Genomic DNA, 25131 nt, shown 5'->3' on the forward strand with positions numbered 1-25131 from the left:
ATAACTCTCTCAATGCATCCATCACCTACATGGTACTCTCCTTTAAAACTCTCTCTCTCTCTCTTTTACTTTCTCCCTCTCTCTCTCTTTCTCTCTCTCTCTCTCTCTCTCTCTCTCTCTTCCCTCTCTCTCTCCCTCCCTCCCTCTCTCTCATATTTTAATCTGCAATGCTGACCTTGCAAAGAGTAAGCATTTACATGACAAAGATATAACATTGCTAATGCTAATGGGTAGCATGTCTATGGCATATCAAATGTAGGTAAGCATTGAGCTAGCACTTTTTCAAAATTGGAGCCTCACTGCACTTTTCAGCGCTTTCTTTTCAACATTACTTTGAAGCAGTCCAGCTAAATCTACTCTGAAAGCTTGTTTCCCCGCCAAGTGTTTGATTCGGTGCTGAGTCTGCAAGCAGGCGCGACGTCACATACAAAAAAAGTTTTCGAAATATGCTATTGTTTGATTTTGATTTTACGGTTTTCAGTAATACTGATAGAATTAGACTCAGTATATATACAAAACCCAAAACCAGTGAAGTTGGCACATTGTGTAATTCGTAAATAAAAATAGAATACAATGATTTGCAAATTATTTTCAACTTATATTCAATTGAATAGACTGCCAAAACAAGATATTTAATGTTCGAACTGAGAAATTTCTTTTTTTTTTGCAAATAATCATTAATTTAGAATTTTATGGCAGCAACACATTGCAAAAAGGTTGGCACAGGGGCATTTTTACCACTATGTTACATGGCCTTTCCTTTTAACAACACTCAGTGAACGTTTGGGAACTGAGGAGACCAATTTTTGAAGCTTTTCAGGTGGAATTCTTTCCCATTCTTGCTTGATGTACAGCTTAAGTTGTTCAACAGTCAGGGGGTCTCCGTTGTGTTATTTTAGGCTTCATATTGCGCCACACATTTTCAATGGGAGACAGGTCTGGACTACAGGCAGGCCAGTCTGGTACCCGCACCCTTTAACTATGAAGACACATGGCTTGGTATTGTCTTGCTGACATAAGCAGGGGCGTCCATGATAACGTTGCTTGGATGGCAACATATGTTGCTCCAAAACCTGTATGTACCTTTCAGCATTAACGATGCCTTCACAGATGTGTAAGTTACCCATGTCTTGGGCACTAATACACCCCCATACAGATGCCGGCTTTTGAACTTTGCGCCTAGAACAATCCGGATGGTTCTTTTCCTCTTTGTTACAGAGGACACAACGTCCACAGTTTCCAAAAACAATTTGAAATGTGGACTCGTCAGACCACAGAACACTTTTTCACTTTGCATCAGTCCATCTTAGATGAGCTCGGGCATAGTAGAGTTTTAATTTGCACTTACAGATGTAGTGACAAACTGTAGTTACTGACAGTGGTTTTCTGAAGTGTTCCTGAGCCCATGTGTTAATATCCTTTACACACTGATGTCGCTTTTTGATGCAGTACCGCCTGAGGGATCGAAGGTCCGTAATATCATTGCTTACGTGCAGTGATGTCTCCAGATTCTCTGAACCTTTTGATGATCTTACGGACCGTAGAAGGTGAAATCCCTAAATTCCTTCCAATAGCTCGTTGAGAAATGTTCTTAAACTGTTCGACAATTTGCTCACGCATTTGTTCACAAAGTGGTGATCGTCGCCTCATCTTTGTTTGTGAATGACTGAGCATTTCATGGAAGCTGCTTTTATACCCAATCATGGCACCCACCTGTTCCCAAATAGCCTGTTCACCTGCGGGATGTTCCAAATAAGTGTTTGATGAGCATTCCTTAACTTTCTCAGTCTTTTTTGCCACTTGTCCCAGCTTTTTTGAAACATGTTGCAGGCATCAAATTCCGAATGAGCTAATATTTGCAAAAAATAACAACATTTTCCAGTTCGAACATTATGTATCGTGTCTTTGCAGTCTATTCAATTAAATATAGGTTGAAAATGATTTGCAAATCATTGTATTCTGTTTTTATTTATGAATTACACAACATGCCAACTTCACCTGTTTTGTTGAAGTATTGGTTTTGGTACCCATTCTTAGTGTTAATTTTACAGTATCAATCCGCACATGGCTATTGGTTTGAATAACGATAAAATATTAACAACAATACAATCACAATAGCCCAAATGTTTTTTGACAGCACAAACGAACAGCAGTAGTATTTTAATATTTGCAATAATAAGGCAGGTCTGCTTCACAGAGGTTATCATTATTATAATACATGTTAATTGTACAATTCCAATTTGGACCAATGGAAACAAATTAGAGTTGTTAACATTTAAAAGTGCCACCGAGAATCCAAACTGTATATTTTCCAACTCCAACAAAATTGTTTGCTTGTTGCTGAACAAAAAAAGCGCATTTCAAACCCCTCGCTACCTCCGATAAACTAACTGTTTGCGCATGAAAGCTGCTGCAATATGCAGCTGTTAATATCCGTGTGAGCTGTGAAAGGCAAAGTTGCTTTGTGGCAGGCTTAGAAAGTGAAATCCACACTATTAGCTGTCGGCGTCCCTCAAGCCCCAAGGTGGTAAATAGTGTGTCAACATTGTAAGGTGTGATTACTTTAGGCGCAAATTGGGAATTGGAGCATGCTGTGTCTTTGCTAAAATGTTTGCTATGTGCATCGAGGTATTTATTTTGATGTGCTGTCGTTTTACTGTAATTATTTATCCTTGTGTGAATGCTTTTCCGTAACACTTATTTTTTCTATTAAAAAGTGTTACTTCTTCAGCCTTTCTCAACCGATTCAAGCCATTCCAACATTGAAAGGCATCTTGCGAGTGTTAGTCAATTGTTAGGTAGAAAAGCGCTATACAAGTACAACCCATTTATCATTTATCATTTAGCATACTAACTTTAGCATGTTAGCATATTAACGTTAGCATATACATCCGAGTCAAACCATTATACTTTTTAAAATGTTAATCTCAATAATGACATGCGCTCCCTTTTTTTTGTTTTAAAAAAATTCTGACATTTCCAGGAATTCCACATTTTCTAAAACATGTTTTTCCATTTGAAATGTGCGGACAATTTTTCAAACTTCTACATCTCTCACATTTCTCAACCGATTGAAACCATTCCACCATCAAAACATTCCACTTTTTTAGACTATTTTTAAAGTCTAACAAAATTTTGCATTTCCCAGGATTTTCTCCTTTTCCGGAACGGTGATTCTCTATTCAAAAGTGTCACTTCTTTCACAATTCTTTACCAATTAAAATTGTTCCTAAGTCAAAATGCTCTTTGCTAATGTTAGTCAGTTATTAGCATGCTAATGTTAGTATGCTTACGCTAGCCTGCTACCTCCGATTCAAACCATTCCACTTTGACATTGTCTGGCTCCTTCATGACGCACGTATGCTACCATTTTTGTGTCCACCAAAAATTCTGACATTTCCAGGAATTCCACATTTTTTAGGAAATGTTTTCCTATTAGAAATGAACAAACAATTTGTCTCAACCAATTCAAATCATTCCACCATCAAAACATCCCACTTATTCTGGATATTCCATTTTAACGTCTGGAAAAAGTTCAAATTTTCCAGGATTTCACTCTTTTCTTCAACACTTATTCTCTATTAAAAAGCATCAGTACTTCCACATTTCTCAATCGTTTCAAATCTTTCCAAAATCAAAATGCTCCTTGCTAGTCAATTGCTAACATGCTAACATTAGCATGTTAGCATGCTAACATTGGCATGTTAGCACGTCAACACTAGCATGCCACATTTTTTAGCTATGTTTGCAGGTGTACACTTCAGAGTCAAATACTTGACACATTCTAACTGTTAGCATGCTAAACATTATCGTGCTGCCTTTTTTTTAGCTAATTCTGCAGGTATGCACCTCCAGTAAGAGTGGTATTAGCATTAACATTTCATTTCAGCTTGTCAGCATTCACATGCAATTTCTCCCAAAATTGCTTAGTCTAGTTATTATTCCTGCGTGTTTGTGTCCAGTGAGCATGCCGGCCAGTGAGAATGAAAGCGTCAACACGGACAACGCGCCAGGGGGCGACATGGAGGGCGAGACCTGCTGTACCCGTCTAGCGTAAGTACTTCCTCCCACTGTTCGGACCTGCTTCCTCCCTCTCCTGGGATCTTTCCAAGGACCAAGGACGGTGTTTGTCATCCCGGCTGTGCCAAACTGTAGTCTCGCAGGACATCAATCATCTCAGTGCAGAGTCCAAGAGCCTTTATTGCTCACTCCTCCACTCCGTTTCTGATTACTTCTCTTTTGTCGGCTTACCACAACATCCACTACGCAACATGCGAGTCGGGAGCATTGCGATTTGGAATTACACACACACACACACACACACACACACACACACACACACAGTGTGTTTATTCATTCGACGCTTGCTGTCCATCTGTTACTTTGTCTTCGTTTGGCTGTTTGTGAGTATCGGTCAGAGCCAAAAAAGGACTCCCAAAACACAATGATGTCATAAACTGTGCCAATGATCCTACTATCGGGAATAGCGCACACTTTTACGGAGATAACGCCTTGGGTATTTGTCCTTCATGTTGCCATGGCGACAAGCCTTGGGATAAAGTCACGATGGACACAGAGACTTTTCCTTTGTCCTCAGTCCTCTGTCGATGTGCTCTAGCCCTCTTTCTCAGTGGCAAACAGTCAAACTGCATGATTATAAAATATTAATATTGTAAGGATATCCTTTACATATTCCTATGACATCTTATAGGAGCATTTTAAAGACACTTTTGGCTTTGTTGGATGTGCCTGCTGGGCACAGAAAATGGGACACATTTGTACCTATAGGGACCAAACATTTAACATTTGTGTTCCACATGTATATGTTATGTTAACATTAAAATTTTAAAACCTACTGGCTTTGATATTTGTCCACCAGATGGCGCTACCTTTTCCGTTTCAAAGAATTCAGCAAAATTTCACTCTTTGACTGTGTTGTTACTGCTACGATAAGTGTGTGTGTTGCTATTGGTGTGTTATTGAAGTTGTGTGTTTTAATTTGTAACTGATTTTTTTATTTTTTTCCAGAAAGCTAACATTTTATGGTGAAAGCGAACAATTCCAAACTTAGTATCGTCATCCGTTGACTGTTTGCCACTTGGTACAGGTCTACACAGGGTGATTTGAATTTGAAAAAAGGATAACATTAAATTGTGTTAGACAGCAACCTCTCAAATCACCTTTCATGGTGTGTCTCGTCTATATAGGTACGTCTCCAAAATAATTTGAATATCTTGAAAAAGTTTACTATTTTTTGGCACCCATTTCAGAAAGTGAAAGTCATACATTACATACTCTTTTTCCTCATTGATTGAAATATTCCAAGCCTTTTTGCAAGTTGAATGTGCGATCATTATTGTGTGCACAGAAACTAATGATGCCCCGATTTCACATTGGTCCGATATCAGTGAAAATACAATTATAGATGATACACTATGTGCTTGCATGTAAAATGTGTGACGTAATGTCTGATCCAAGCAGACCTACAACGTGTTTACTTGTGCAAAACTGGACAGTCAGTTAACTTCTAACTTCTAAGTGCCCTCTAATAAGCACACCATTTTGCTCTTCTCCTCTATTTTAGTCAAGTCATTTACAAAAGGTAAACACTGTAAGCTATAGGCTACTAGGAGCTAGCAGCTACACAACAGCTAAGCACATAATAGCACACAAGTCAGACATACGAAATAATATTTGAACAATATTACAGTGTAAAATAGCACATTTGTAAATATAAACAAGTATCAGCTAATTATAGTTGCATATTACTTACACATACAAAGTCTCCAAGGCAGAATCTTAAAGGAAGTATGCAGTAACAAACGTCATTCAACTTACTGCGTCATGAATTTAACTTCATGAATTATTGTGGCCACGAGATGTTGCCAAAAAAAACGATTGACACTCCACTTTAACTTTAAGATACCATTAGCCCATTAAAGATGTTTAATGATTAATAGGTTAGTGTTTTATATACCCACTCTTTTTCTCTGTTTGACAATTTGACCTTTTCTAGCATTCCACACTACAAAACAAAAACAAGTATATATGTTTCCTGCTGATATCGTATCGATTCAATAGCAATACTCAAGGCTCCAATATTAGTATGGTATAGGAAGTGAAAAGGTTAAAAAGGTTTTGTTTGAAATACATCATATTTTAATACTTCCATGTAATATTGAATCTTTCTGAGACATTGGGTTTTGTGTTTGAATTATCTGTAAAGCATCATCATCAAAATCTTACAAAATGAAGGCTTGAAATATGTCACTTATTGCTAATAAATAAATGTAATGTATGGCTTCCTCTTTCTGAAATGAGAGAAAAAAAAAGCAAATATTTTAATGATATTCAAATTTTTTTAGATGCCTGTATACATATATATATATGTATATATGTGTGTGTATGTGTGTGTGTGTGTGTGTTCCGTGCGTGCGTTTGCGTGTGTGTGTGTTGTGTGTATAATCCATTCTGTTCTCTGTGTTCCAGAAATAGGATCTCCAAATCCAAGTTCAGGTTAGTAGATGTGGTTTGCCATTGTCTTCTCTTCCACCTCTTTTTCCTCCTCGCTCACTTGCTCGCAATTTATTAATACTCCAGTGTGATCAATAGATTATGTTTATATTAAATATAATGCTCTCAAAGGATTTTTTTAATCAGATAAATCACACTACATTTTTTTAAATTAATTGTGATTAATCGCAGTTAATTACTCGCCTGCATAATTTTAATTAATTTTAAAAAGACCCCAATATTGTTAGAATAAGGGATGTTACTTGAATGCACAACATTTATTTGGTCAAAACGTGATAAAAGTTTAGTATGAAGTACACATTTGGAACAATTCTGCAACAGTATAGCAAATAACAAGGAGCTGCTGTACACTAAAAAATAAAGTAGGCATGTCTGAAGCTGATCCGACTATCAACCAATCGTCCAATCGTCCCGACATTGAACCCCTCCACCCACACTGCCACCCCCGTCTCCCTCCATGGGATAAATATATTATACATTTTTATTTATATATATATATTGCTAAAATATACACACTTTTTATGTACATTCCAATACATTAATGCTTTTATCCTAGAAAAGGTGGTACAAAATGATGTCATGTCCACATTTGTTGTCCTGTGATTTGTGTGAGTCTTGTGTAACGTTCACTGTGCACATCATAACTCACAAGAAAGGAGGAAAAAAATACATTTGTATTCTATCTAGAAATAAAGCCTCGAAGCCGGGGGAAGAAGGTCAATCACAAATAATGGATGGCAAGAAAATACAATAATAATAATGCTCCTTCATATGGCGACTGTTATAAGTTAGTTATTTCACTGCGACAAGGACAATCATAAACTTATTGTCAAATCAATGTTTTAGTTTTGGTTATTTGCTGGGTTTAGTTAGTTAGTTAGCTCAAAATTTTATGGCCGTTTTGTTTTTATAAAACTTGTAGGACATGTCATAAATGGTTGAACAAACAAGTGATCACATTTTGAACTTGTGTGTGTGTATGCTAGCGTCCCCGCCTTCACTCACAGAATTAAAGACAGTGGATGCCTGACAAGAGACTTCAAGGATGCTTTTCTAGTTCTAGTTCTATTGTGCCTTAAAAACAGTTTTTCTTGCTTCAGTTGGTTTCCTTTTTTTATGAATATTTAGCTTTTTTGGCATAAAATGGGTAATGAACCCTTCTTATAGCTTAAAATGTAAATAAAATGCATAATTAAAAAAGTGTTGTCCAAATTTTGCTAAACATAAATAAATTTAGTGAAATTATTGTGATAATAGTTACATTTTACCTATAAATATGTGCACAACACATACTGTAAAGGGCTTTGTCTACTAAAAGTGTGCGTGTACTAAAAACCTAATACCACATACAAAGCTGATCTACTAAACTCGTGCGCAGAGGATTGTGTCTTTTAAGTGAGCAGAATAAGGAACGCAAACAATTTTTCTGTCTTCACGATTATGCAGACTATATTCACGCCTGTATTCAACAATAACATGTTATAGCTGCTGGTTGACTTAAGGGGCTGATTAAAACAAATTCAATTGATGTGTTTTGGTGTCTGCTGGCTTTTTTTAATGACGTTCGTTTTTCTATATATGTGAAAAAAGCTTCTTGCAAAATGCATTTTTTTAGTGTCTTTAATATTCCTAAGGGACGCTTGCCCTTGGTCTCCATTGTAGATGCACTGCAGGGCTTCTAAAATGGCCATAAAAAGCTCTACATTACATATTTGTCTGCTGCGTCTTTCGAAACAAAGGTGGAAGTATGATAACATGAGTGTCTCCATGGTGAAAGCTGCATAGTACACACAAAATCCTCATTTAAATAAGACCGTCTGCAACAGTTATCCATTGTAAACACAGTTTTAGTAGATCACACGCAACACACCCACTAATAGTACACACAATTGTATATTTTATACACGCTGTTAAGTGCTTGCTGTTAGAATCTTAGTAGATCAGGCCCAAAGAGTTTTTTTGTTTTTTTTTAATAGTTTTTGTCCTCCCAGAGAAAAAGTCAGGCTTGTGTTGGCGTTTTAAAGCCATGATGTGTGCGTTTTTGCATGAGTTGGCCACCTGATAGCACTGTTGGCTCACCTTTCCACCACTCCCTCTGCAACCAAACAGATGTTAATGCTTTGATTGATTGAAGACACACTTTTTTCCACCAATAGGAAGGTACTGTCATGTTTCCTTGACTGTTTGATTTTGGCACTGTTTTGACGGCATACCCTTTACTTTAAATTTGTTTTGGTTGTTATTTGGTTTCAAAAGATTGTTCCACAGCACTGCTGCATAAAAACCACCGCATTGACGGTACTTCCTCTTTCTTTTCTGTGCCTTCCCCGTCTAGTCGCTACTTTCGCAGGTGGAACAGACTGTGCAGGCGCAAGTGCCGGGCGGCGGTCAAATCACAGGTTTTCTACTGGCTGGTCATCTTCCTGGTTTTCCTCAACACGCTCACCATCGCCTCGGAGCATCACCAGCAGCCTCAGTGGCTGACAGACGTGCAAGGTTCTCCACACGCACACACATTCCTTCATTCATGTATTTCTTTGTTACCAACTTGTGTTTCCTCAGACATTGCCAATAAGGTGTTGCTGGCACTCTTCACCGGCGAGATGCTGTTGAAGATGTACAGTCTGGGTCTTCAGGTAAGAGCTCACATTTGGCAGTTAATGAATGAGAACAATTTGGAAATTGGATTGTTTGTTTTACCCCCCCTCAGGCGTACTTTGTGTCGCTCTTCAACCGCTTCGACAGCTTCGTGGTGTGCGGCGGCATCCTGGAGACTATCCTGGTGGAAACCAAGATCATGTCGCCTCTCGGCATCTCCGTGCTGCGTTGCGTGCGGTTGCTGCGAATCTTCAAAATAACCAGGTCTGAAAATGACAGACATGTAGTGATGGGTAAATGACGCCTCATTGAGTGTGGGGCACACTCACTAGCTGTATTGACACTGCACTGATGATGTGTTAGTGTGTTATGCAGTGTTGGGTTAGTTACTGAAAACCAGTAACTAGCTACAGTTACTAGTTACTTTATTTCAAAAGTAACTCAGTTACTAACTCAGTTACTTACACCAAAAAGTAATGCGTTACTGTGAAAAGTAACTATTTAGTTACTTCTTTTTTTCTTCTTTTTTTTTTAAAGCTCCCATTAATGCCTTTTTAGCCTTCATTTCAGTACTGTTATTGCACTGGAGAATAATACAATCTGTTGATCAACTTGACATGCATTTGCATCACTGAACTCTGCAATGTGGTCTACATACAACACACAAAGACTAAGGTATGTTTCAAAGGGCCAATTTATTTCAGGCCAGAACAAATTGACAAAACTATTTTAAATAGCTGCAACATAACATACATAAGTAACAAACTGCATAATAACAACATAGCTGTAAACCTGGCTTCACCCAAGGAAGGCACACATGACATACACAAAGCCTAACCAGGCGTTTTTTTCTCTCAAGGAATTGTGAAATAAAATCATGTCTTCAGGAGATCAACACTGTACTGAAGCCCAGAACACTCTACGCATTTCCCCAGTTTTAGTTTAGAGATAAGGAAAGATTGGCCTGGCCCACTAGGATACCTCTTTATGTTTGTGAGCTTTATAGTCTATACATTTAGAGTGATGTGATAATCAAACACTCTAGAAGTCTAGAATGAAAAAGTATATACGAGAATTGACAGAGTGTGTGTACCTTCAGTGCTGAATGATGAGCAGAGGCAGAGTTTGGAGAGTTTTCTTTAGCTTACTTTCCATGTTTATGTCCTCACTGTCCACTGTGTCCAGGTACGTGGAAGATGTTTTCCGTGCCATTTGCTGTTTGACGCCGGTATCATGCTAATTAGCTGCCTCAAACCCACTGTAGAAATAGCCTGCATGTCTACTAGCACGTACGCTGCAATGGCTCTATCAACGTTGTCCTGGCTAGCAGTCCCTCCATTTAAATCCTTAGGTGGTGGTGAAGTGGCATCGGAGTCTGTGTCTCTCTTTACTAGCTTCGTCGAAGCATGTTGCTTTTGGAGCTGTTTCAGCAGATTTGAATTGCTGTTTTGGGCAGTCGATGGGATCTTTGATCCAAGACACAACTTACATTTAACAAAATTGTTCTTTTAGTAGTGAGAATATCTCCATGTTAAGAAACTCGACTGCGGCTCCGCCATGATGTCTTGTTAGTAAACACAGACACGCACCCCCCCCTCCTCTCTCCCCTCCTCCCTCCCCCCTCCCACACCCAGACACACACAGAGCGCGCCTGTTCTCTTCTCCCCGTTGTGACACAAGAAGATTCAGAAGGACGACACTGCAACTCTCCAATAGAACACACTCAGATCTTCTGTTTCTAGCCGATACTTCATAAAAAATAACGTTAAATAACGCAGTAACGCATCATGTAGTAACGGTAACTGAGTTACTGAATATAAAAAATAACGCGTTAGACTACTAGTTACCGCTGAAAATTATGGCGTTACAGTAACGCGTTACTTTGTAATGCGTTAGTCCCAACACTGGTGTTATGATGTTTTAAAAATATTAAAGTCAGTACATTTGACCTCCAAATAAGATTAATCGTTAGCAATTATAATACTTTTTTAAATGTATATATATGTATATGTATGTATGTATATATATATATATATATATATATATATATATATATATATATATATATATATATATATATATATATATATATATCTGCAGAAATGTATATGAAATGTGTAACTCTGGTCAATGAGTCAAATAGTAAACAGAAAAAGAAGACCTTTTACCTCAGGCGCTGTAAGATGACACGCATCAGTACTTTTCGTTCTTCTTAGTTCCATTTAGATCAATGATGGTGATGAAAATTGATGTCAAACACGACACGCCATTCCTCCGACTTCTTTCAATACGAGCTGTCACTTGTGAGTCGAAAGAAGTTTCCTGATGAACAGTCAGACAATACAGCAGCTGTATCAGTCACATGTTTTTTTCTTAAAGTGACACACACATTGAGACATTGAGGGACACAGTATCACTCCTTGTGTTTGATAATGCATCAGTATCGTTTAGTTTCTTCTCGTGAGACAGAATTGTGTAATTTGTTTGTGTCACGCAGATACTGGAACTCTCTCTCTAACCTGGTGGCCTCCTTGCTCAACTCGGTGCGCTCCATCGCCTCTCTGCTGCTCCTGCTCTTCCTCTTCATCATCATCTTCTCCCTGCTGGGCATGCAGCTCTTTGGCGGCAAGTTCAACTTCGAGGAGACGCGCCGCAGCACCTTTGACAACTTTCCACAGTCGCTGCTCACCGTCTTCCAGGTAACCGTCCTTTGAGACCCCTATCAAGGGATGGTACCTTTCACATTTCAACCAGCACGGTACCAATACCCCGTACCTGGGAATCGATACTGGTAATCAGTGGTACAAATTCCTGGTACTTTCATGTGTAAATAAATGTTAATTGTTTCATGATAAAAATCTAATTTTTTATGTAGCATTTAACAGTGAGCTGATAATAATAACTCTGCTGTCCAATTGTTATATTTAGTTTTCTTACACTTCTGAGTATTCTTTGCAAGAAGGCATTCATTTCAGTTTGTCCTAGGTGCGTTGCCGTAGTTTGGAAGTAGTCTTTGCCATAAGTTGAATGTGCCAGTCTTTTCTTTGTTGAGTCCTACAAAGTGTTTATACTGAAGTACACACCCGCTTTTTGATTGTAATGTGCATCTTAGTTGTAGTTTTGTTGACCAAATTTGGAGGTGTTAAAATCACAGTGTAAAATTGCTATATGCATATGGAATAGCTTATAGCTTAGCATGTCACGCATTTTCAAAAGTGGAGCCTTACTGTACTTTTGTGCGCCTTCCTCTTGCTTTGTTGGCATGGAAAATTGTAATATTAATGATAATAATAATGATAATACATTTAAATCATAAGGGCCTTTCAAGAAACCCAAAGACACTGTACAATATACAGATAAAAATTATTTTAAAAAATTATTATAAAAACAACAAAGAATAAAATCAACATGTGCGGATTAAATAATTAAAAGATAATGATAAAATAAAAGGATAAAATCAACAAGTAACAAACAAATAGAGGACAGTGTAGATGCAGTTATAGTGAGTAAGCAATTTTAAATAGATGGGTTTTGAGTCTTGATTTATATGTATGAAGACAGTCAATGTTGCGGACGTCATGTGGGAGAGAGTTGCAGAGTTTGGGAGCAGAGTAACTAAAAACTCTGCTCCCCATGGTGACGAGGCGGGTTGATGGCACAGCAAGGTGGATGGAAGAGGAGGATCTGAGGGAGCGTGCTGGAGTAATGATGTGGAGAAGGTCTGACAAATAAGGAGTGAAATAAGGGTGAAATTGTGGATGGCCTTGAAGGTAAGTAGAAGGATTTTGTAATTGATTCTTTGCCTGACCGGGAGCCAGTGAAGTTTTTGCAGAATGGGTGTGATGTGATGGAAGAAGGGGGTTTCGTTTATGATCCGAGCAGCAGATTTATGGACCAGTTGGAGCTTGTGGAGGGACTTCTGAGGGAGGCCAAAGAGATGGGAGTTACAGTAATCAATGCGGGAGGTGACAAGACTGTGAACAGGAATGGATGCAGCATGAACAATTACAGAGGGGCGCAGCCGGTTAATATTACTGAGTTGACAATAAGCAGTGCGAGTGATGTTATTGATGTGAGATTGAAATGACTGTGTGCTATCCAAGATGACACCCAGACTCTTAACCTGAGGCGAGGAGATCACAAGGGAGTTGACAATAGTTTGAGAGAAACTGTTGACTTTGGAAAGTGTGGGTTTTGTACCAATGAGAATAACTTCCGTTTTATCAATGTTTAATTTGAGAAAGTTTGAGGTGAACCAGGATTTTATTTCACATAAGCAAGAGATTAGGGAGGGGGATGGAAGTGTTGCATTAGGTTTGGTAGAGAGATAGAGCTGGGTGTCATCAGCGTAGCAGCGAAAGTGAATGTAAAATTTACGGAAGATATGGCCAAGAGGGAGAAGGTAAGTGATTAAGAAAAGGGGCCCCAAGACAGATCCTTGAGGAACACCTATTGGGACTGCAGAGTGATCAGATTTAAAGGATTTGAGCTGTGTGAACATTACCTTGAGACAGTCCAACTAAGTCTGCTCTAAGTTCTTGAGCACTTGTTTACCTGCCAAGTTTTTGAGACTCTTAAGATAAGTTGGTATGTCAGCGCACTGTAGCAGCCAGTGTAAGCGATGTGCATATGTGGTGGTCATCTTATTAGGGAGTGGGGGCCACTTTCCCATTTAGGACAATGCAACAAAGTAAGTTATGCATTCAAAATAAATTATAAATTGCTTATTTTACAATCAAGGTTCATGTGGTTCACTTTATTGTCAACAAAAAAAAACATCTATTAATACATTTTGTTTCTAAAAAATAAAAATAAAAGTCTTACCTCCATCCATCCATCCATTTTCTACCGCTTGTCCCTTACCTATGAAACATTATATCCGGTGTCCTTTTTCCAACAGTACCTTGTATTTTGCAAGCGTATGCAACAAAATGTGCCGTCGTTGATGTTTCCGGGTCGTTTACAACAATAGAATACTTTGTCCCTACTGGCTAAGGTTCACTGTAGACATTGAGCTAAAAGAGGCATGACATATAAAGTTAAATCAAATTAAATCAAACTTCATTTATTTAGCTCTTTTCATACACAGGCAAGTGGCAAAAACAAAGTGCTGGACAAAAAAAGGAAAGAAGAGAAGACAACACACACACAGCCCTATTGACAATAACAAAACAAAGCATGGCATGGCACTGAGGATTTGAGAAAAAACGCCACTCTTAAGGCGCCCACACTGGAGAATAACTAGAATTAACACCATAAATAAATAATATAAAACCGACAATAAGAAATATATAAAAATGAAATATTAATAATACATTAAAAAGTAAAAAAAACGTAAAATTGAGAGTATAATAGTAGTAATATTATTAATTAAGATAGAAAACAATACAATAAATATAGGAGTTTAGCATGATCAGTAAAACACCTGATTAAAGAGTTGAGTCTTTAGCCTTTTTTTTGTTTAGTTTCAGAGGTCTATGTAGTCGTAAGGCTCTGTGGCAGGCTGCTCCACAGGTGGGGGTCGTATTGGTCAAATTGTGGGTCTTTGTTCTGGTGTTTGGTAAAGATAAAACGCCAGTGCGAGAGGACCTCAGGATCCGCGAGGGTTCATACGGTAAAGGTAGGTCAGATAGATGAGAAAGTGAAAGGCCATTAAGACATTTGAAAACGAATAATAAAACTTTAGAATCGACCCTGAAGTGGACGGGAGCCAATGCAGCGACTTTAAAACTGGTGTAATGAGCTCCCACCCTCTGGTCCTCGTCAGCACACGTGCAGCTGAGTTTTGTGATATTTCTGTAGTTCTGGTATTATTTTTGGGAAGGCCAGAGAGCAGGGCATCACAGTAGTCTAAATGACATAAAATAAAAGCATGCTTTAGCACTACCATGTTGGCCTGGGAGAGAAACAGGCGGACTCTGGCTATGTTCTTAAGATGATAAAAACCTATTTTTGCAATATTTTTATATGATGAATAAAAAAGTCAGATAGGGGTCAAAAATCACGCCCACATTTTTTATAGATTCTGTTGGTTTAAAATCTTGTAATTTTGGTAAAGGTTTCTCCCTGTGGCCTTCAGGGCCTATAACTAAAACCTTTGTTTTGTCCTGGTTGAGCTGTAAGAAATTCAATGCCATCCATAACTTGGTATCTAAAATGCAGTTAAAAGGGGTATCTATTGGTCCTATGTCATCAGGAGACACGGCAATGTCATCAGTGTAACTGTGGAAATTGATGCAGTGTCTCCTAATGGCGTCCCCGAGGCATGTAGAGATTAAAAAGAATGGGACCTAAAATTGAGCCTCGAGGAACCCCCACATCTTATTTCATGGATTTCTGAGGAACATGCATCCATGCTTTCATAAACACATCTGTGTGTGATGTAAGAGTGAAACCAGTTAAAAACAGTACCGTCAAATATGCCCATCAGGTGTCTAAGTCGATTTAATAAAATGTGATGGTTTACTGTGTCAAAAGCGGCGCTTAGATCCAGCAGAACGGACACTGTGAGCTTCTTATTATCTAAATTCCAACTGATGTCATAAAAAAATCTTTAAAAGTGCTGTCTCTGTACTTTGGTTCATTCTAAAACCGGTTAAAAAACTGTTTTCTAAAATTTTACTTAAGAACTGTAAGTTGGTTACAGGTCGGTAGTTATTAAAAATGTTTGGGTCTAAACAGCTCTTCTTTAGAAGGGGCCTCACCACCGCCACTTTAAAAGTGGTAGGGAAGACCCCTGTCTGTCATAATAGTTAAAAGCTTTTCCTCAAAGAATCCATTACTTAAACCATGAACCATAACATGATTTAAAAAGTGATACAGGAATTGAATCTAAAAGGCATGTTGTTGGGTTTACTTGGGAAAAAACTCGACCAAGTGTCCTTGCATCAACCAGGACAAAACTCTCCAGTGTTTGCTCAGGCAAGGACAAAAGATCAGGTGTGTTAGCGAATAACATTTTCCTATAAAAGTACAGAATTTGGTACCCATCCATATTTTCATTTGCTTGTGACTGCAATTCAAACACTTTAATCCGTGATGTTAGATCTTGACTGGCGAGGACTGGAACTCTGTGATGTATGACGGCATCATGGCGTACGGTGGACCGTCCTTCCCGGGCATGCTGGTCTGCATCTACTTCATCATCCTCTTCATCTGTGGAAACTGTATCCTGACAACAAAATGAAACTGTGTGGAATTTATGTACATCAGTGGTCTTTCACAGATGGTCTGTTAAATATATGTTTTTATATTTCCCCTGCAATTTCTTTCAAAATATTTCAAATTTATGTCTTTAAATAGTTTAGAAATGGCAGTGGCATGGTCACCCTACTCACTGCATGTTGCAGGTTTAAAAAAAAAAAAAAAGTATGAATAATGATGTTATTATTTTCATGTTAGCATTTAAAAATGCTAGTGATGAGCGCACTAGTTACTAGGTGGTGCTTAGCGCTGTAGTTCCCAGCTAGTAATTAGCACTCTGGTTGCAAATTGGCGACTATCGCGCTAGGCTCCGTTTATACTGCACACCAAATCAGATTTTTTTTTATGCCCTTAAGTGACAGATCGGATATTTTGTTGCCAGTCTAAATGCTCCAAAGTTCTTCAAATCAGATCTTTCTCATCAGATTTGGGTCAAATCAGGAGGTAGTACGAATCCGTTTGGAATCTGATCTTTTGAATAGGGACTGCAACTTTCACTTTTTCAAACTGTGCATTCAAGTCAAGGCCACATTGGGGCTTGTGCACATTTATACTGGAGTCTGATAAGTAACACATGTTACTTGTAATCTAAACAGTCAGCTGCTCAAAATCTGATTTGGTCCACTTTGGCCTGCAGTGTAAACGTAGTCCTAGTTGCCAGTTAGCGATTAGCGCTCTATTTTCCAATTGACAACTAGCACGCCTGTTGCCAGCTACCTATTAGCAGCACTATATTGTATGTTTTGGATATACAGTATATGTGTTTTCTTACACCAGTTTACAAACTACAGACCTGTTTCTTTACTTCCACAACTTTCTAAAATGATTGAAAAATTGTTTAACAACAGATTGGAAAAATTCATGAATAAAAATGAAACACTCACCGACAACCAATACTGGTACAGAGCCAACATTTCTACATCAATGACATTAATCGAAATAACGGAAGAGATTACCAATGCAATAGATGGCAAAAAATGTGCTGCTGCAGTATTTATGTACTTAACAAAAGCATTTGATACAACCAATCATAATATCTAAATAAACAAATTAGAACGGTATGGCATCAGAGGGTTGGTCTTGAACTGGGTAAGAAGCTACTTAACCAATAGGAAACAATACGTGAAGATAGGCGAACAAACGTCTACAGAGCTGAAAATATCTTGTGTTGTACGTCAAGGATCAATACTTGGATCAAAATTGTTCAATCCTTATATAAACGACATTTGTAAAGTTACAAAGGACTAAAGTTAGTATTATTTGCAGATGATACAACTGTGTTTTGTTCAGGAGAGAACACAAAAGCTAATACAAATAAAAACAGAAGAAATTAACAAATTAAAAAGATGGTTTGACAAAATCACACTATCTTTGAATGTCAGTGAAACTAGAAGAATGCTATTCGGTAACAGTACAAGAGAAAGTCAAACACAAATACAAATAAACGGAGTAGACATTGAAAGGATAAAAGAAAACACATTTTTGGATTTACGCCATATTCTCTACAGCTCGCTAGTTAGACTTAGACTTCCTTTTTATTGTCATTCAAATTTGAACTTTACAGCACAGATAAGAACGAAATTTCGTTACATAAGCTCATGGTAGTGCAGGATAAAAAAGCAATAAGGTGCATATATAAATAAAAAAATATATATAAATAATATATAAATATGTATATAAAATAAAAAAATATATATAAATAAATAAATAGATTACTGTACAGATAAATATATTGCACTTTTTCACATGCGTCCACGTTTATGGATGTATGTTATATTGTCTTTTTTATTCCAGCGAGTCAATCCATTTTGCGGGGAGTTGAGGGGATAATTTAATTATGATGCGTTCAAGAGTCTTACGGCCTGAGGGAAGAAGCTGTTACAGAAACCGGAGGTTCTGCTTCGGAGGCTGCGGAACCTCTTTCTAGAGTCCAGCAGTGAAAACAGTCCTTGGTGGGGGTGGGAGGAGTCTTTGCAGATTTTCTGAGCCCTGGTCAGGCAGCGGCTTTTTGCGATCTCCTGGATAGGAGGAAAAGGAGTCCATTGCAGGCTCCAGTCCAGACAGAGATGCTGTTGGTCAGCAGGCTCTCTATAGTGCCTCTGTAGAATGTGCTGAGAATGGGGGGAGGGAGCTGTGCTGAGTTACCATAACTGAGTTATTGTGTAGAAATATGGAGAAATAACTACAAGTGTGCGCTTCATTCACTAATGGTGTTACAAAAAAGGTCAGTTAGAGAAATACATAATGTTGGATATAGAGAACACACAAACCCTTTATTTATTGAATCAAACATATTGAAATTCAATGACTTGGTGCATTTGCAAACAGCTAAAATGATGTACAAATAATACTACAACCTGCTAGCTAAGAATGTACAACAATTCTTCTCAACAAAAGAGAAATATAACCTCAGAGGAAAATCTAACATTAAAAATTTGTATTCACGTACAACACTTAAGACATTTAGCATATCTGTATGTGGAATTCAATTATGAAATGGATTACACAAGGAAATCAAACAAAGCACCAATATGATTCAGTTGAAGAGACTGCTCAAACTACAAGTGTTCACAAACTACAGAGAAGAACAAGTTTGATAAACAATTTGAACCTTTAAAAAAAAAAATTGATAATGATTATTTATGTATTTAATATTTGTTTACTTACATATGGTATATTTATTTATTTTTTTATTCACTGTTCTGTTATAAACAGATAACAAGGAAATGGGATAAAATTGCTATGATATGAAAAGGGGTATGATTAAATAAGCTCTGCTTTTTTCTACTCCTTTTCGGACATGAAACAACTGGAAATATGTGATGCATTACATTGTATCATATGCATGTTCAAAATAAACTAAACTGAACAGAACTGAACATCTTAGTATTGCACAATAGCAAGGTATCTTTAGGACCAGTTTAATTTAAACAGGATACATAAGTTGGGGGTCTCCGCTCCATCTCTCCTTAGCAGTTTGGGGGTCACTGGCTTGGAAAATGTTGAAGACCTCTGGTGTATATCACCTTTATGGCGCTCGTAATAGGTTGGGCCTGAATGCTTTGGAGGACATGCTAGCATACACGTAATATAAATTAGTTACCCTCAACGTTAGATAATAATTACACACGTGGTCAATGAGTTATGGATTATTTGCTTCATATTATTTGTATTTATGACTAACAAACTTGAGAACAATCAATCATTTCCCTCACTTGTCGCTTTTGACACTAGCTTTTGACATACATGTTGTACTGTCTCCCCTTGCTGGACGAGCCCAACACATTGTAACAAAGCAGGCTTCACTACACGTCCTGGTGTCTGCATATCTATATTTCATCCTGAACATCGCCTCACAACCAGATATCCTACTCAATGTCTTCTTGGCCATCGCTGTGGACAATCTGGCCGACGCGGAGAGTCTTACTTCTGCCCAGAAAGAGGAAGAGGAGGAGAAGGAGAGGAAGAAGCTGGCCAGGTAAGGAGGATGGTGTTAATCCTCAGCAGAAAGTGAAAGAAAAAACACTGAAAGGGTTTTTCTCCAGGCTGGGTACTCCAGACAAGCGCCACAACAACGAGAAGCCTCCGCTGGAGCAGAAGAAGCGTGAGAAGATCGAGCTGAAGTCCATCACGTCCGATGGCGAGACCAACATCGCTACCAAGGTAGACCATCTGAAGGCAAAAAACGTGGTGGAAGTCATGTGACTAAACATGAATGATCTTTCACTGCAGATCAACATGGATGATTACTGTGGAGATGAAAGTGAGGAGAAGAATCCATATCCTGCTAATGATTACATAGGTAACACACATGCACACACACACACACACACACACACACACACACACACACACACATACACACACATACACACGCACACACGCATGCTTTTATAGAACGAGTCTGACTTTTCTGCTCTTCTTTAGGTGATGATGACGATGAAGAGCCAGAGATGCCAGTGGGTCCCAGACCACGACCCCTCTCTGACATCCAGCTTAAAGAGAAAGCTATCCCCATGCCTGAAGCTCGCGCCTTCTTCATCTTCAGTCACACCAACAAGTAAGACTTTGACATGTCAAACAACCATTTTCAATAAGAGGTGTGTGTGGAAGTGTGTTGCCTAAAGTCCGGCCTTGATGCTGACTTACAACACTGTTTTGTGTCTTCAGCTTTGATGCGAATGAGCTGTTTGTCCACATCCATCTACAATTTTTACCTCTGCCTATGTATCTATTTATCTGTATATACAGTATAGGTGTGTGTGTGTGTGTGTGTGTGTGTGTGTGTGTGTGTGTGTGTGTGTGTGTGTGTGTGTGTGTGTGTGTGTGTGTGTGTGTGTGTGTACATATATATATATATATATATATATATATATATATATATATATATATATATATATATATATATATATATATATGTATGTATGTATGTACATACAGGTATATACATATACAGTATATTCATATATATACATACAGGTATATGTATATTTATTAGGGGTGTAACGGTACGTGTATTTGTATTGAACCGTTTCAGTACGGGGGTTTCGGTTCGGTTAGGAGGTGTACCGAACGAATTTCCACACGGACATATTAAGTAGCGTAACGCACGTTGTGTAAACAATGCACACCGAGGCACAAAACACGGCATGCTAGCAGCTAACGGGCTACGATAGACTGACCATACGTCCTCTTTTCACCGGACACGTCCTCTTTTGCGGAGCTGTCAGGGCGGAGTTTCTTAAATGCCTCAAATGTCCGGCATTTTGAGTTAGGGTTGCGTGTATTTTCAATGTACGTTCAGGATTAAGAAAGGGTTAAAAACAAAACAAATTGTGCGCGCAGCAACATTCGTGAGGGAGGGGCAGACACAGAGAGAGCGAGAGAGTTATGATAAACGCGCCCGCGTCACCAGGCTCTGCTTTTTATCCATAGATTGATCAGATTTAATTTTTTATTATCTATAGCAGGGGTGTCAAAGGTGTGACCCGGAGGCCATTTGCGGCCCAGAGCTAATGTTTTAAAGGCCCACGGCACATTCTAAAAATACTATTAAAATAAACAAAAATATAACAAAAGTGAAATAAAAAAGCTTAAAGGTTAAATGTAATTTAGAAAAAGCTGCAATGTTGACTAATAAAACAAAGCTGTTTTTTTTTTTTTCTTTCAAACTGTCATTGCTCAAAACATAATATTGAATCAAAATCAATGTTATTATGAATTATTGACCTATCCAAGGTTCCGATTACTTCACATCAAATATTCCACTAAGAAAAATATTTCTGGTGGAAGATTTTGTAAATTTGGTAAATAAATAACCCCAAAAATACCAAACGGTAATGAACCGAACGGTGACCTCTAAACCGAGGTACGTACCGAACAGAAATTTTTGTGTACCGTTACACCCCTAATATTTATATATGTATATACAGTATATGTGTGTGTGTATATATATACATATATGTATATATTTGTGTCTATATGTATGTGTATATATATCTATATATATAAATATATACACTCAAAAAATGAAAACATTGTGCAAAGGTTCGTTTATTCCAGCAATTACAGTAGATTTACAAGGTGAAACTACTATATAACATTGGCCCATAACATGCAACTTAAGATATTTCAAGCCTTTTTTATATATAATGTTGATAATTATGGCTTACAGCTTTTGTAAACCTCGAAATTGAGCATTTCAGAATTTTTTTTTTTTTTTAAAGACTGTAAGCCATGATCATCAAAAATATAAAAAATAAAGGCTTAACATAACTCACTTCACATGGTTGGGTTTATATAACATATTAGATTCACATTTGAAGTCAAATTGCTAAAATGAATGGACTTTTGCACGATAGCTCACCTGCTAAAAAAAGTATAGGCACCCTTGACTTAAAACATAGGAAGAAAAGTTGATTCAGTGTTAAAGAAAAAATAAGACCCAAAAATTTTGCAATTTTTTTCTGCAACTTTCAGAAAATGCTGCTGCAAATTCAGGCATTTTAGTCTGAAACAATCACAAAAAAACCAGGGAAATCCTGGAGGCACACCTAATACTGTTAGAACATTGTTAATTGTGTAACTATTGAGTAAATGTCCTGCTGTTCTTTCCTTTCAGGTTCAGGGTTCTCTGCCATAAAATCGTCAACCACAACATCTTCACAAACCTCATCCTCTTCTTCATCCTGCTCAGCAGCATCAGTCTGGCGGCAGAGGACCCGGTCAAAATTGACTCCTTCAGAAACCAGGTTCATAAAGTCAACATGTGCTCGCATCGTGTGCTAAAGCAAAGAAAAGGAGGAGGAGGAAGAGGTTTATTGTGACTGTTCTATTATATTTAATTATTTGTGAGTACGTTACAACTGGATAAAAGGCTTGTCAAGCTTTATTGGCACTATTTCCTTTTTAGCGCTGCTCAAGGAGCGTGTTGTAAATAAGCAAAGCATCATGTTAGTACCGGTATGTTAGCTGGTCATTTAATGTAAAGGCCTTCACAAGCACCTCCTGGGGGCTCATAAAGATCATTTTTATTGTATTTCCTTGGCTCCTGCATGAGCTTTAATGCAATAATGCATCTTTTTTTTAGTTTTGGCTCCATTTCTGAATTCATTATCCCTATGTGGTTATTTCTAGACCGTGTAAGAGTTGACAAAGAGTTCAAGCTTTATTCTTACAAATATTTAAAAGTTGTTTTTTTTTCCAAAAACAACGACTTTCTTGGTTGTTGCAGATTCTGGGCTGGGCAGACCACGTATTCACTGGACTCTTCACCATAGAGATCATTCTCAAGGTGTTTAGATGTTGATTTCCAATGCCTGGCTGCAAAGCTGCTGAGTTATCGTATTAGTCAAAGGATTAATCTGAAGTGTTCATGACCTCTTACCCTCTGTAGATGACCGCCTATGGAGCCTTCCTCCACAAAGGCTCCTTCTGCAGGAACTACTTTAACATCCTGGATTTGGTGGTCGTCAGCGTGTCCCTCATCTCCTCAGGGATACAGTAAGTCTTATCGTCTTTTTTTTATTTTACGGTGACCAGTTGTTGTTTTTAATCACATTAAAACGACTCACCTGACACCTTAAGCGACTATCATCCCTTTGCTTTTAAACGCCGCCACCGAGTCCTCAGAGTGTCTTTGCCTTCACGGGCCGTTAGTTGGCTCCAAAAGGACGCACAAATCCACGTGCAGAGTGGATGAGTAGCATAATGTTTAGTTGCTGAACGCTTCTTCTGGCTTGTGCTGTTTATTTTTAACAAAGATGTCCTCTGCTTCTTGCAGCTAATAACTCATTGGAATGCTGTGATATTTCTCATGTTTTTAATGTACTATGCTGCGCTCTCTGTCTCTAACACTTTAATAGACTAGACTTCTCGACGTAAGTTCACATTAGTGCTTATTAACATGCCCCTTGAACACTGTCTCAAAATATCACTCCCTTATTTGCTATTTCTATAGTCTGGGAGAGTTTAGTGCCTTTCATTTAAAAAACAACAACACATTAACAAATAAATTGCAGAATTGATAAAAATATGGTAAATGCTCCAATTAACTGCAGAGTCTCCTATTATCAATTGGTAACAGCTTTAGGCATTATATATTTATTAATATTCGCTCTGTAAGATGGCACTAGATGGATTTGTATTTGCTTTATATACCTCTGCATGCGCTTTAAAAATGTTTGTGTGAAAGTCACCCACCTTTCAGTTTGCCTCACTGTTATTTACAATCAACTCTTCAGCGATATTAATTAAGGGTGTCCCCATCCAATATTGATATTGATGTTGGTCCGATATCAGCAAAAAAACAAAAACAACTAAGGATTATATTTATTCATGTAAAATGTGTGTTATAATGTCCAATACAAGCAGTCCTGCACCAAAGCTGGACAGCCAATTAACATCTAAATGTCCTCCAATAAGCACACAAGGTTGGTCTATTATTCTATTTTGGTCAAGTCATTTACAAAAGCTAAACATGTGGCTACAGTTAAGTACACAATAGTGTAATAAGTGTCCTACGTTGAACAATATTGCAGTGTAAAACAGCACATTTGTCAATGTAAACAAGTATCAAACAATTATAGTTGCATACTACTTACACATGCATACGTTCTTCAAGGCAGAAGCGTATTACAAAGTATACAGTAACAAACGTGTCTGCATCATTCAATGTTCTCCATCGTGAGCTTAACTTCATGAATAATTGTGACTAGTAGGTGTCACCAAAACAAATGACCACTCCACTTCAACGTAAAAACAGCACGCAATGTGTTATTCTTATAGCCAGACCTGTGTGTTGACTTCCGTACCTGACGGTTTCGGCTATAACTGTTGCCTTCCTCAGGGGTTGCCACGTGATGTCATTACGTGGCAACAATAGAATACATATAAGAATATCAAATTGCATAGTTTTTTGAAGACCTTTTTGGATTAGTAAAAACAGCATACGTAAGTCCATTCCAGATGGTTAATAATAGATTGGTTAGTGTTTTTCATACCTACTATTGTTTTTTATTTAACTAATTTCTAACCTATGATCAAACCTTTTCTAACATTCCACACTACAAAAGTAATGAATGTATATACTATCATTCCTGTTGATATCGTAGCGGATCGATATTGGTATCGGCTCCAATATCAGTATTGTATCAGAATTGAAAAAGTTATCTTCAGAAACCCCTACTATTCATGATGACTGAACATTTTGCTCCTTACCACTGTTAGAACATTGATTCTGTCGCTGCAGTGGTCCAAAAAAAAACTAATTGTACGAAAACTGGAAACATTTTTGCC

General features: G+C 37.9%; 1 protein-coding gene across 4 annotated transcripts in view; it reads left to right on the plus strand.

The window, feature by feature from the left end:
• cacna1c (calcium channel, voltage-dependent, L type, alpha 1C subunit) overlaps positions 1–25131 on the plus strand; it is a 261395-nt gene that overhangs the window by 188294 nt on the left and 47970 nt on the right. For 2 of the 4 annotated variants that reach the window (XM_061959444.2, XM_061959445.2), the window contains exons 11-24: positions 3963–4053; positions 6490–6516; positions 8870–9030; positions 9097–9170; positions 9245–9396; positions 11630–11831; positions 16178–16298; positions 19699–19813; positions 19881–19998; positions 20068–20137; positions 20263–20395; positions 22457–22586; positions 23069–23128; positions 23231–23337. In XM_061959444.2, coding sequence (XP_061815428.1) covers positions 3963–4053; positions 6490–6516; positions 8870–9030; positions 9097–9170; positions 9245–9396; positions 11630–11831; positions 16178–16298; positions 19699–19813; positions 19881–19998; positions 20068–20137; positions 20263–20395; positions 22457–22586; positions 23069–23128; positions 23231–23337 — 1561 coding nt within the window. Of the gene's footprint in view, positions 1–3962; positions 4054–6489; positions 6517–8869; positions 9031–9096; positions 9171–9244; positions 9397–11629; positions 11832–16177; positions 16299–19698; positions 19814–19880; positions 19999–20067; positions 20138–20262; positions 20396–22456; positions 22587–23068; positions 23129–23230; positions 23338–23699; positions 23715–25131 lie in introns of all 4 variants that reach the window. The other 2 variants (XM_061959443.2, XM_061959446.2) reach the window with 2 other exon arrangements.

The sequence above is a fragment of the Nerophis lumbriciformis genome, linkage group LG05 (genome assembly GCF_033978685.3).
Source record: "Nerophis lumbriciformis linkage group LG05, RoL_Nlum_v2.1, whole genome shotgun sequence".
NCBI lineage: Eukaryota > Metazoa > Chordata > Actinopteri > Syngnathiformes > Syngnathidae > Nerophis > Nerophis lumbriciformis.